At 41.2% G+C, this 14,402-nt stretch overlaps 1 protein-coding gene across 3 annotated transcripts; it reads left to right on the top strand.

Annotated features, from left to right (window-relative positions):
- Positions 1-11: 11 nt before the first annotated feature.
- On the top strand, positions 12-13,636 carry CDC26 (cell division cycle 26). Of its 3 annotated transcripts, none has more exons than XM_066365613.1 (4): positions 12-95; positions 6,083-6,191; positions 6,668-6,790; positions 13,186-13,636. In XM_066365613.1, the coding sequence occupies exons 3-4, from the start codon at positions 6,710-6,712 to the stop codon at positions 13,360-13,362; spliced, it is 258 nt and encodes an 85-aa protein (XP_066221710.1). In that variant the 5' UTR covers positions 12-95; positions 6,083-6,191; positions 6,668-6,709; the 3' UTR covers positions 13,363-13,636. The 3 variants fall into 3 exon arrangements, with proteins under 3 accessions (XP_066221710.1, XP_066221708.1, XP_066221709.1); XM_066365611.1 differs by lacking the exon at positions 12-95 and adding an exon at positions 184-328; XM_066365612.1 differs by lacking the exon at positions 12-95 and adding an exon at positions 333-468.
- Positions 13,637-14,402: the final 766 nt, after the last annotated feature.

Genomic DNA, 14,402 nt, shown 5'->3' on the forward strand with positions numbered 1-14,402 from the left:
CGTAGTAAGAAAGAAGCACGACGGGAATCGTAGTAAGAAAGAAGGAAATACTGTGGGCACGTCCTGAGGTGTGACCCCTAGAGCCTACGAGAAAGGTACACAAAGGTCAAGGTTTTATAAGAGAGAGAGAGAGAGAGAGAGAGGAGAGAGAAGGAGAGAGAGAGAGAGAGAGAGGGAGGGAGGGAGAGAGAGAGAGAGAGAGAGAGAGAGAGAGGGAGAGGGAGAGATTGGCTCAGAGCAGTCTGGGAAGTGTAGTCCAGATGGCTTAGCCGGAGATTCTCGGTGGGCCCTGAGGTTCCGGGAAGTGACTGAGCTGGCTTGAAAAGAGGTAGGTGCGTCGCGCGGCTTGGGGCTGAACTCTGGAGCAAATCGAGGGCTTCCGGGGCCGTGCCTCCCTGCCCTACTAGTGGCTTTACGTTGTCCTGGAGCGGGGAACCATGTTGCTATGGAAACCCTTGTCCAGGACCGGTGAGTGGTGCGTTGGGGCTGCCTGCGCTCCAGAGCTGTTTCCGCTGTTGGGAAGTTCTTTCCCGGAGCTGCTTTTGAGCTGGGTGAATTTGGGCGGCAGCGAGAGGTTAAGCTCGAGAGCCTTCTCGCGCCAAAATAAAAGAAAGACCCGGAGGAGGAACCACGGCCTCCTTTGGCTGTTGTCCTTAGCCCAGTCTTTGTATCAGAATCAGAGTGATGTGATGGATGTGAGGCGTCAGGTGCATGCAAACATCTCTGCGTGGTCCTCTGTCCCGCTGGGAGCTGGGGCATGAGAGATGAAAAGGACAAGGTTTTTGTCCTCATGTCGGGTAGAGATGCTCAAAATAGTGGTGTTTCCGAGTTGAACAGGAGTGTTTCCTGTCCCTCTCCACAAGGACAGTTACAATAATAATGGCTGTTATTTATTGAGCGTTTACTAAATGACAGATTATATTCCAGGAACTTAGTCTGCATGACGTCATCCAGTCCATACAATGACGGGGTGTCGCTATGGATATTAAGATATAGTGAAAGATGAAGCTAATTGTTCAAGATAAGCAGTGGATGGTATTAGAACCTCTGTCTCTGCCTCTTTCCCTCCAGAGCAAGCTAAGGTCACCAACTTTTTTTTACAATGAAAAGGACAAAAATAAATTAAGGAAAACAATATTGTAAATAAAAGAAGCATTTTATTCATTTCAACAATAATGCACTATAATATGATAAGTGCATAATAAAAACATCTGTAATATTTTATATTGTAATTATGCTTACATGCCTATTAATTTTTTAATAATAATTGTAAGAAAAAAGTACTCATTTATCTAAATGAGTACTTTTCCATTGAATGAATATTTTTTGTCAATGTATCATTTTGTAACAATATATTGGAAATATCTGAACAAGAAATATCCTTCGTATTGAATTTTACGGCAAGTGCTGCAGCTAGAGTATCAACATTCAGTCTTGATTTCTCACTTTTCCAAAAATCATTAGCAATTGAGAAAAACTCTTTCAACTGCTTCATTAGTTCCAGGGCAACACAATGTAAATTGAACAAGAATAAATAAATTTTCACATGGAATATGTTCATTTTTGAAATGGCTGAATATTTCCACCCATCTTTTATCAATGTCGATGTGTTAATTTTCCCATTGTATTAATTTTTCAGAATTTAAATATACATTCAGTCTTCTAATTTCTTCAGAGACAATTGTCGTCTATTTTGATGTCTGGCATTTCTTTAGATAAAAACTAATGACAAGATTCAATATCTGTCCAATATACTTGCGATGAAGTAAAAAACACCATTGAAAACGGTTATTTCCCATGATGTTTGTTTCAGACCATTCTTCTATATATTGAAAACATGTCTGGTAAAAATTCTGCACTTCTTTGATAAACTTCTGTTATGCCCAGATTTGATTCCTCTAAGAAGAAATTTTTCTTCAAAATGAGATTTATATTGAAGGATACAGTCATTCAAAATAAGACTAACTTCTGTAGCTGAAATGTGTTCACCTTTAATCTTTTGAATCGTTTTGTGAAAAATAGATGCTTGATTATGTACAAAATACATTAATATCTCAGATATTTTATTATTGAAAAACGATTCCAGCCCTGGCCAGTTGGCTCAGCAGTAGAGCGTCGGCCTGGTGTGCAGGAGTCTGGGGTTCGATTCCCGGCCAGGGCACACAGGAGAAGCGCCCATCTGCTTCTCCACCCTTTCTCCTCTCCTTCCTCTCTGTCTCTCTCTTCCCCTCCCGCAGCCGAGGCTCCATTGGAGCAAAGATGGCCCAGGCGCTGGGGATGGCTCTGTGGCCTCTGCCTCAGGCACTAGAATGGCTCTGGATGCAACAGAGCGACGCCCCAGATGGGCAGAACATCGCCCCCTGGTGGGCGTGCCTGGTGGATCCCGTTTGGGCGCATGCGGGAGTCTGTCTGACTGCCTCCCCGTTTCCAGCTTCGGAAAAAAGAAAAAAAGAAAAACGATTCCAGGATTTTAGGACATTTGTCTAAACTTAAAAACTATCAAAGGAGAGGCTCAAATAATTGTAGAACATGATGTATAGCAGGTGTTAGAGCAAGCCATCCAACCTTGAATATCCTAAAAGTTTTTTGTATTCAACATTTGCTTCTTCACAAAATTGTTTTAAAGTAGCAACACGAACGGTAAAATGACTAAAATGCAAATAAGTTATTATTCTACATCAGTAGTAGTGGCACGTGACGCTGTGTTGATTGCATTTGACAAAATATGTGCATTATAACCTATTCCTAGTATATATTTTCTTTTGGAGTAACTTTTTTAATTTTGTGACAGAGACAGAGAGGGACAGATAGGGACAGACAGGAAGGGAGAGAGATGAGAAGCATCAATTCTTTATTGCAGCTCCTTAGTTATTCCTTGATTTCTATTTTTATTTTATTTATTCATTTTAGAGAGGAGAGAGAGAGGGAGAGAGAGAGAAGAGAGAGACAAGGGGGAAGGAGCTGGAAGCATCAACTCCCATATGTGCCTTGACCAGGCAAGCCCAGGGTTTCGAACCGGCAACCTCAGCATTTCCAGGTCGACGCTTTATCCACTGCGCCACCACAGGTCAGGCCTATTCCTTGATTTCTTTCTCATATGTGCCTTGACCAGAGGGCTACAGCAGACCAGTGACCCCTTGCTCAAGCTTGTGACCTTGGGCTCAAGCTGATGAGCCTTGCTCAAACCAGATGAGCCCGCACTCAAGCTGGCGACTTCAGGGTCTCGAACCTGGTTCCTTCACATCCCAGTCCGGTGCTCTATCCAGTGCGCCACCACCTGGTCAGGCTGAAGTAACTCTTGTAATTTTAAATACACATTATTCACCCCTTTGCGTCTTCGCCCACCAAAATTTGTATTTGTATTATCAACTGTTAGTTCAACAACTTTATATTTCAAATTGTTTTTATTTATTACTCTGTATAAATGGTTTGACAAAATTTCAGAAGTTTCGCCCCCATTGGATTCTAAATTTAAAATTTTTACTTGAATGCCCTTGGTAACATTAAAATATCTTACTATTATTGGATACAATTTAAATTTCATTATGATTTGATGCATCAGGTAAAATCATTACAAATGCTGCAGTTTCCAAGTCCTCTGTAAGTATTTGATCACAAATTTTTAAATACTGATTTCAAAATAGCCTTGCATTTTCTCTTGGCACATGAAAATTTTGCTTTGTGAAACTTTTTCAATAATTTAGTTGTACAATCCGTACTACAAAAACTTTCTGAATTATGGTATGAAATGCAAATATTCCCGCCATTGCAGCGAACTGTTTTTCATCTTCAGAATAATTTGAAGTTTTAAAATACTTGTTACTTTACAACTGGAAACTGATGTATCTAATGATTGCTTATGTTTGTTGGTGGTCAAGTGTTTTGTTATCGCTGCTCTGCCCCAAACTGCAATACAAATTCTCTGCTGCAAATATTGCAGAAAACAATGGTATCTTTCTTTGATATAAGGAATGGAAATTCCTTTTTCAATTTATCATTGAAGTAGCATTTTCTCTTTTTTGATTTTTCCATCCCTTAAGTGAATTTTAAAGTTAAAAATAATGGTGAGGTCCCCGGTTCGAAACCTTGGGCTTGCCTGGTCAAGGCACATATGGGAGTTGATGCTTCCGGCTCCTCTCTCTGTCTCTCTCTCCTTTCTCTCTCTCTTTCTCCCTCTCTCCTCTCTAAAAATGAATAAATTTAAAAAAAATTAAAAAATGAAATATAGAGCTACACGAATGATGCAAGCACGTTTAGGAACTGAAAATGTTACATCATGGTAGGCAAATTATCCGGAAGCTAAATTAACAAAACAATATCAAACAAAACCACTAATTTGGAGTGGTATTTGGGTGTATTTATCATTTTCTTATTAAAAAACGTCTGTTTTATGCAACTATTTAATTAAAATGTGTTATTAATAGGTATGGTTTGAAGTTAGATTTCCACTTTAAAACTCGAATTTTGGGAAATACTTGTAAATCAAATTATACGTATTTGGAAATTATTAAATAGATAATGAATTAATAAAATGAATTGTGCTTACCTGTCTGTGATTGAATATTCACTGAGAAAGAAATAATTACGAGTCTACAATGTTGTATGTGCCGTGTCGTGTTTCATTAAGAAGTACACAAAGCCATTTGCGCGTTTGGTATATCGCGCACTCTCTTAAGGTCTCCTGTGAGGAGCGCATGCATCTCATAATCATGTCTCGCTGGATTGTACTGATCCTTGACAAATCGTCATGTCAAATACAAATACGTCACGTCACACGCAGTGGATCAACTCTGCATTGATCGAATACGGACATTTACAGATTAGTCTTCCAATATCAAAAAGGAGGACATGTAGGAGGACACTTTTCGAGAGGATGAAACTTAAAACAGAAGGATTGTCCTTCCCTACAGGAGGACAATTAGTCACCTTAAGAGCAAGCACTTTTACCCATAACTCTATACTGCCCCCTAGTGGAAAGCTTTTCACAGTTTGCAGAAAAGTGAAGACAGTGTAAAGCAATCTTTTCCTTTTAAGCATTTCTCCCCAGAGCTTTGGCTTCCTCTACTATTTATCTGCATTGGAATCAAGATAGTATCTCATTTAATCCAAAGCAGTTTGAAGTGTGATGTGCTGGTATTTAGTGATAATATCACCTTTATCTATCCCAATTTTCATGGGAAGGAGAAACATTTCTTCTTTGTATCAGTATTTCACAATACCTAGCTACATCTTAGACACATGTAATAATAATTTATATTCATAAGTAAAGGAGCTTTCACTTACTCATATTCATTTAATCCTCACTGTGTAACCTATGTATAATTTTTATAGGAGGCTGACATTTAAAAAAAAATTATGGATTTTAGAGAGAGGAAGGGAGAAAGCAAGAGAGATAGGAATATCAATCAATCTGCTCCTGTATGTGCCCTGACCGGGAATCAAACGGACAACTTCTGTGCTCTGGGATAATTCACTAACCAGTTGAACATCTGGCCAGGGCGGGAGGCTGACATTAAGCAAACTGAACAGCTTCAACTTCATCTGTAAAATAGGGATAATTTTGCTACTGTTGCAGGGATTTCGTGTTAACCTAAAAGTGTGAAGAGGAGAATGGGAAAGAATAGCACAGTGTTCACGGAAAAGTCATTTCCCTTTCCTTGGATCTCTGGTTTCGTCAACAACAGAACATTTACTGCCTGAGTATTACAGACACACTCCCGTGGCTGCTCTGGAGGACTTAAAGATGTTGCCATCAATAGATTTTAAACTGAGAGGGAGTTTTATTTTTTTCTTCAAAAAATGTTTTTTGTTGGTAAAAGATTACCTTGGATTTTCAGACTGGATTGTTCTCTTGAGGCCCTTAGCGTCCTTATTCTCTCTGCCTAGAATGCCCTTAATCCTCGTTCTCTGCTTGCCTTTCACAAGTCAACCAAGACATCATCTCCTCCAGGAAGTCCTCCATGTCCCTATCTACCCCACTCTCAACCTAGAGTGGACTGGGCCTGTGCGATGCCATTGCATTACCCTCCTCAACATTCCTAGGACATGATGTTTTCTGTTTACGTGTTTGTTTTCTCCACAGACTGTGACTGTGCCTTTTAACTTGGCAGCTGGAGCACAAGAAGTGTTTGTTTAATGAATGACCTATCTATTTAGGACTATTTAGACCCGGAGGATACCACTGTGAATTGGTGAGTTAGAGGGAGTTTTCAAGAGATTTAGTAAACTGATTTTAGTATTCAGGAATGATCACATATCTCTCATAATTCTCATGTAGAGTTGATAAAATTTAGTGGCTTTTATATTCTCATATTAACATTAATGAATTAAGATGTGATGTTTTAACATTATTCTTTTAGCTAGAAAATGTTTTTGAATGTGACTGGAGCACGAGATTAAAGTGACTGTTGCCTAGAATTCTGTTTTATAGGCAGCCTTCTATTTTAAGTTCATGAGAAGAGTTTTTGGAATTACAGAGCTGTGGATCTCCATCATATAATAAAAAACATAAGGCTCAGATACTTAAAGACTTAGAAGTCTGTGTGTGAATCCAAATCAGTCTTTTGCTTCGCCATTCAGTTTAGCATGCATGCTTACACATTGATCTTACATTTGCAGCTGAGATTTATCCCCTCCAGTTTTTCTTCCTCTCTGTCGTTTTTAACAGCTAATAGTTTTATTGAGTCTGGCTGTTAGTGTTGATTCCATTATGCTGCGACGAAAACCAACCCGCCTGGAACTGAAGCTTGATGACATTGAGGAGTTTGAGAGCATTCGAAAGGACTTGGAGGTAAGGGTACAATTTCAAACCCTTAGGAATATTTGAAACAATAACTAACTTTTGAACTCCAGACTTCATATATCAACAGCTTATTTGGATGCTTTTCAGGCATCTCTGATTTAATGAATTGGTTTCCTGTGGCTGCTGTAACGAATTACCAAAGATTTGGTGGTTTAAGGCAAAAGAAATTTATTCTTTCATAGTTCTATAGGCCATAAGTCTGAAATCTGTCTCACTGCACCAAAACCAGTGTGTCAGCAGGGCCCTGCTCCCTCCAGAGGCCCTAGGGGAGAATCTATTCCTGATTTTCCGGCTTCTGGTGGTCACTGGCATTGTTTGGCTTGTGGCTGCATCATTCAAAGTTCTGCCTCTGTGATCACACTGCCTTTGCCTCTTCTGTCTGGGAAATCCCCCTTTGCCCTCTGACAAGGTTACATGCGATGGCATTTAGGACTTACTCAGTTAATCCAGGATAATGTTTTCATCTCAGGATTCTTAATTTAATCACATCTGCAGAGTTCCTTTTTTTGAACATTTCACTACAATTTTTTATTCATTTATTTTTTTACAGAGACAGAGAGAGAGTCAGAGTGAGGGATAGACAGGGACGGACAGACAGGAATGGAGAGATGAGAAGCATCAATCATTAGTTTTTCGTTGTGCATTGCGACACCTTAGTTGCTCATTGATTGCTTTCTCATATGTGCCTTGACCTTCAGGCCTTCAGCAGACCAAGTAACCCCTTGCTCGAGCCAGCGATCTTGGGTCCAAGCTGGTGGGCTTTTGCTCAAACCAGATGAGCCCATGCTCAAGCTGGTGACCTCGGGGTCTTGAACCTGGGTCCTTCCCCATCCCAGTCCGACGCTCTATCCACTGCGCCACCGCTTGGTCAGGCGAGATCCTTTTTTCATATAAGACAACGTTTACAGATTCCTGGGATTTGGACCTGTTAACTTTGGGTTTTATTATTCAGCTCACTATACTTAATAGGTTAAAATAGAAAACATTTTTTAAAAATAATTGATATGAGAGAGAGAGAGGAAGGGAGAGAAAGGGAGGAGAGAGATAAGAGGCATCAACTCATAGTTGCTTCACTTTAGTTGTTCATTGATTGCTTTCTCATATGTGCCTTGACTGCGGGGCTCCAGCCGAGCTAGTGAACCCCTGCTTAAGCCAGAGGCCTTGGGCTCAAGCCATCGACCTTGGAATCATGTCGATGATCCCACACTCAAGCCAGAGACCCCATTCTCAAGCTAGCATGCCCACGCACAAGCTGACGACCTCGGGGTTTTAGTCAGGGACCTCAGCATCCCAGGTCGATGCTCTATCCACTGCACCACCCCCATTTGGCCACAAAAACTCTTGATTTCCTCTTCAAGCCAATTCCATAGTGTTCCCCATCTCAGTATCTGCATTTGCTCAAAAGGAGTCACTCTTGAGTTGTCCCTTTCCCTTACCCTTTATATACAATCTGTCCATAAACCCTTTGATACTACTTCCAGAATATTCTAGATTCTATCTGTATCTTTTCATCTCTACTGTTACAACTCTGGTCTGAGAAACCATCATATCTCTCTCTCTCTCTCTCTCTTTTTCTCTCTCTCCAGTTTCAGTAGCATCCTAAGTGCTCTTTCTACTTCCATTTTTGTCTCGTCAATCCATTCTCCATCAGGTATCTAGAATGATCTTTTTTTTTTTTTAGTGAGAGGAGGGGAAGCAGAGATAGACCTCCCGCATGCATCCGACTGGGATCCACCTGGCAAGTCCTGTCTAGGACCAATGTTCTGCCCATCTGGGGCCCTTGCTCGTTGCAGCTGGAGCCATTTTTTAGCACTTGAGGCAGAGGCCATGGAGCCGTATTCAGCACCCGGGGCCAACTTGCTCTAATCAAGCCCTGGCTGTAGGAGGGGAGGAGAAGCGAGAAAGGGAGGAGTGGAGAAGCAGATGGGCGCTTCTCCTGTGTACCCTGACTGGGAATTGAACCTGGGACTTTTATACTCCAGGCCCATGCTCTACCGCTGAGCCAACTGGCCAGGGCTTAGAATGATCTTTAAAAAATGTTAAGATCATGTTATTTCCTTGCTTAAAACTCTTCAATGGCCCTGGCCGGTTGGCTCAGTGGTAGAGCGTTGCCCTGGTGTTCAGGAGTCCCGGGTTTGATTCCTGGCCAGGGCACAAAGGAGAAGCACCCATCTGCTTCTCCACCCCTCCCCCTCTCCTTCCTTTCTGTCTCTCTTCCCCTCCCGCAGCCAAGGTTCCATTGGAGCAAAGTTGGCCCGGGTGCTGAGAATGGCTTTATGGCCTCTGCCTCAGGCGCTAGAATGGCTCTGGTAGCAGCAGAGCGACGCCCCATATGGGCAGAGCATCGCCCCCTGGTGGGCGTGCTGGGTGGATCCTGGTTGGACGCATGCGGGAATCTGACTGCCTCCCCATTTCCAACTTCAGAAAAATACAACCCCCCCCAAAAACAAACAAACAAACAAACTCTTCAATGGTTTGCTGCACTGAAAATAAAATCTTAATTCTTTTTTCTTTTCTTTTTTTTTTTTTTTTGAGACAGAGTCAGAAAGAGGCACAGATAGGGACAGACAGGAAGAGAAAGAGATGAGAAGCATCAATTCTTTGTTGCAGCACCTTAGTTTCTCATTGATTGCTTTCTCATATGTACCTTGAAGGGGGGCTACAGCAGACCGAGTGACCCCTTGCTCAAGCCAGCGACCCTGGGCTCAAGCTGGTGAGCTTTGCTCAAACCAGATGAGCCTGTGCTCAAGCTAGCGACCTTGTGGTTTCGAACCTGGGTCCTCTGTGTCCCAGTCTGATGCTGTATCCACTGTGCCACTGCCTGGTCAGGCAATATCTTAACTCTTTATGGCCTGTAAGATTTTGTATGTTCTGGCCCCTCTCAGGTTCACTTCCTGCCACTTGTTGCCTTGCCTTCTGCCCCCCAGACACACTGGCATTCTTATATTTCTTTCTTACATTTCCCTGAACATGCAAAACCATTCATCACTCATGGCCTTTGCACAGATTTCCCTCTGGAGCGCTCCCCATTTCTTCATGTCTCCATTTAAATGTCACTCCCTCAGTCTGAGCAGCCTCCCTGACCCTGTCCACCTTAGGTGTGTCATTCCTATCCATGCTGCCTCCATCTTATTAGGGTCTCTCAGAGCACTTTATTCTTTGATTTTTATAGCATTTATTGTAAGTCATGATGATTTGTTTGTTTATTGTAAAACCATTTACATTAGGAACCTTGATGTAGAAATCATGTTTGTCTGTTTCACCATTGAGTTCCCAGAACCTAGTACATAGTTGGAGCCTGATATGTATTTTTAAGTGCAGCCTTATCCTATAGTCCCAGATGTGCATTAATAAGACTTGAAGTCTTCAGTGGCTTTTGGAATGAAGTCCAGATTCCTTAGGGTGGCATGCAAGGCCCTTGCTCATCTCTCCACTTTATCTTTCACTGCTGTGTTATCTTTATTTAACTTTACTCTGCGTCTGTGCACCCTCTGTTCCCTTTACCTGAAGTGCTCTTTGTCTTTCTTTGTCAGGCTAACTCCTACTCATCTTTTGACTCGGCTCCTCCCAGAAGTCTTTTTGACTACCTGCCCCAGCTGGACTAGTTTCAACTTCTTCCTCTTGTGCTGACCTCTCTCATAGGTCCTGTCAGTCTCTGTTGTAATTGACTGTTTTTCTGTTTTCCTCCACCAGGCCATATGCTTCTTGAAGTCAGGAATGAGTACACTCTTTTCTGCATCAGTCCCCTGCAATACCTGGCTCAATTGAGGTGCTCGATACAAGTCTATTTTCATTTGTTGTCCTTGGTAGATACTTTTGTACTATATGGCAGAGGTCATTATATCTTGTACACATCCACGAACATGATGGCTTTACCATGTATTTTATATGCTTTGTTTTTTTAACACATGAAAACTTATTTCTGAGTTTTAGATTACATTAAGGAATTATTGGTAACTGTGTTAAGTGTAATAATGGCATGACATAGGCTGATCACCAGCCGGCCTGTTTGTTCTCAGATACTTCCTCTGACCTTGCCCTTCTCTGATCTGTATCTCAGGGGCTCAGCCCAGGCCTGTGTATGCTTCTCATTAAGCTTTCTTTTCCTTCTTCCACATCCCGGAGATTTAGTGTTCTCTAAGCATTATAATTTTTTTGCTTTTTAAAAGCTCATGTTGATAGTGCCCTTCCTTTTAAGGATCAACTTTAAGTATGGTTTCAATTTCAGTTACAATGAGTCTCATAAAGTGCTAGCATACTGAACTTTGACTCTGCAGAGTCAGCTTACCATTGAGTTAGTCTTTCTACTAAAGGCAGTATCCAGTGGGCTTGCCCTGTTCTAGAGCAACTTAGGGGTAGATAGTTTTGCCCTGAACTAAAATGAAACCAGAAGAAAACAGATAGTTCATTTGTTATTGAAATTAGTTTGATTACCGTTTGATGACTAGATTCTGAAACAGTGTTTGTTCACGGGCGGGGTGTGTGTGTGTGTGTGTGTGTGTGTCCAGGGGGGGCTATTAAATGATTTTATTCCATTTGGATATTCTCAGAGTTTTTCATGGCTTATAAAATTATAGCATCCTTTGCCTCTTAAAATTTGTGGTCATACAGTTATTTGGGCAGAACTTTCTAATGGTACTTATTGGTAATGTAGACTAGAAAGTAACACAGGGAAATCATATTCATCTCTACATACAGGGTGGGGCAAAAGTAGGTGTCAGTTGTTCATATGGAAAGTAATACAATAATTAGTAAATAATATGTGTACTCACGACTGTAAACCTACTTTTGTTACATCCTGTACGGTGTGTGTATGTAGTAATACCTTATTTGGTTCACTTTAGTATGTGGACAATGGCTTTTTTTAATTTAGAAAATTAAATTTAATGGGGTGACTTTGGTCAATAAGAGTACATAGGTTTCAGGTAAACATTTTTATAGCTTTGAACTGTTGATTGCATTGTGTGCCCATCATCCAAAGGCAAATCATTTTCCATCACATTGGCATTTAAAGGTTCAGCAGTAAGTGGCGAGGTATGGAAGCAACCCAGTGATTAGAGTGAGCCACTCTTCTGGTAAGAAAGTCTAGATAAAACATACACCTGTTCTCTCACAGAAAGTCATCATCAGCTGTTATCCTTACAGTTATGTAGTGGTAGTTAGTTAGGGCATCTCTTTGAAAATGGTCAAACTGAGACCTAGACTTTGTGAATTCTGTAGTCACTTGTGATTTAAGAGCCAAACCTTTTCTCTGAAAACAAAGTGAAACCCCCCAAGCCTTATGATGAGATAGCGCAGAATCTTCTATTCCTGTTACACTTAATCTGTTCTTTTGTGGTGGTTATTGCTTAATCAGTCACTTTATTTTTCCCTCTGTAATCTTGAATTTATTGAAAAACCCTTCTCTCTCCCTTTTCTGACAACTCTTGACTGTCTTCTGATTGCAGTTCCTGCTCTGAACCTTCACTCCGTGCTCCTCACCTCTTTGTGTCTCCTTGGCAGTATGGGCTTTCCTCTGTCATAGCTCAGATCACCCTGTGTTTGAATTGTCTCTTCACCTGTTTTCTCGGGGGGAGTGTGACATCCTGAAGGTGTGATATCTTTTGTCTTTATACAGTAGTCCTCCCTTATCGGTGGGGGATATGTTCTGGGACTCCCACTGGATTCCTGAAGGTGGGGATGGTACTGAACCCTATCTATACTATTTTTCTTCTTATACGTACATACCTGTGACAGTTTAATTTACCAATTAGGCACAGTAAGAGACTAACAACAATTAATAATAAAGTAGGACAATTACAACAATATACTGTAGTAAAAGGTAGATAAGTGTGGTCTCTCTCAAAGTATCTTATTGTACTGCACTCACTCTTCTCACAGTGATGTGAGATGGGAGAATGATTACGTGATGAGATGAAGTGAGAAGAATGACAAGGCATTGTGACAAGTATTAGACTGTAAGGGTGCTGAAGACATGCACAGTGATACTGCAGCAGTCATTCTGACAATTGAGATGGTGACTAAGTGACTAACAGGCAGCTACCATGTACAAGGTGGAACTGCTGGTCAAAGGGATAATTCATGTTCCAGGTCAGTATGCAATTTAAAACTTATAAATTATTTATTTCTGGAATTGCCCCTTTAATATTTTTGGACCTTGGTTGACCATGGATAATTGAAACCTCAGAAAGCAAAACTGTGGGTAAGGGAGACTGCTGTACGCATTTGTATTCCTAACCATCCAAACCTGGGTTTCAGTTTATTGTTCTGTCGACCCTAACCCTATCTTTTACCTTATGCCAACCAAGTACACGGTGGGTGCCAAATAAATATTTGCTCATGGAAAGAATATGGCCTTAATCCTAAAACTTTTATATTTTCAGACCCGTAAGAAACAAAAGGAAGATGTGGATGTTATAGGAGGCAGTGATGGAGAAGGTGCCATAGGGCTCAACAGTGACCCCAAGAACCGGGAACAGATGATTAATGATCGGATTGGTTATAAACCCCAAGCCAAGCCCAACAATCGTTCATCTCAATTTGGAAGTTTTGAATTTTAGAGGTCAATTATTTTTGCTTGCCAGAGCCTGGAATGGTGTAGAACGGTGGCAGAAGTAGTATACAAATAAGACTAGGGAAATGAGTACTTGCAATCAAGCAGAATGTTTTACCTCCTGCAGAGAGATCCTTCTGCTTGGCGATTACTGGTGCTTAACTTTCACTCGAGAGCTGAAATCCAAACTAGTTTGTCTGGAAAATTTGACTCTATAAAACATGTCTGATTTTTGTTTTTAAAAATAAATGTATTTTCGGAAAAGTATGAGACATCCTTAATGAAGTATAATAGCGCTATTAATCCCCAGACTTGAAAAGGTAATTGCTACAGAGGTGACATTATTCTTCTCGTCTTTATTAAAAGATCCTAAGCACAGAACACTTCCAGTTCATCCCTGTCACTGACTTTCATTTAACTCATTCATTCAGCAAGTATTTATTGGGTGCCCACTATGTGCCAGGCACCATTCTAGGCATCTGGTAACATCAGTGAACAAAATTAACAAAGATCCCTGCCCTCGTGGAGATGAAATTTTAGTGATTCTGTGTAAACCTGATTTCCCGTTCTGAACCTTTCCTATGGAACCCCCTCTCCAGCCCCTCTGCAATCATGAGGCTTGGCAGGAGATTCCTCCTTTCCAAACTAAGCACGTCCACTTAGTAAATGGAGTTCTTGTCAGGCAGCTTTCCTTTGGACCAGGCCTCATTCATCCTGAGCACAGGAACAAGCAGGGATTGCGTATTCCACCCCCTGGGGCTTCACAGGAAGCTGGAGTGATCAGCTGGTGAGGAGGGAAAGGAGCATAAAACCAAAGTAGACCTCATGAAGGCTTTCCTGCCCACTCCCATGTGTAGAGTTCCACTCGTAAGGAGTGAATTTTCTGTTCCACTTATTGGATCATATAGCAAGGAGTTAAGATCATGGTCTGGGAACCATGGATTTATCATTATTGGTTGAAACTAAGTGGTGGGTGTTGCTGAGAGGGGTTCTCAATATTTTTCTCTCTACTTTTGTGTGTGTTTGGGGAAATCCTCTAATTAAAAG

Source organism: Saccopteryx leptura, chromosome 2 (genome assembly GCF_036850995.1).
Source record: "Saccopteryx leptura isolate mSacLep1 chromosome 2, mSacLep1_pri_phased_curated, whole genome shotgun sequence".
Taxonomy (NCBI): Eukaryota; Metazoa; Chordata; class Mammalia; order Chiroptera; family Emballonuridae; genus Saccopteryx; species Saccopteryx leptura.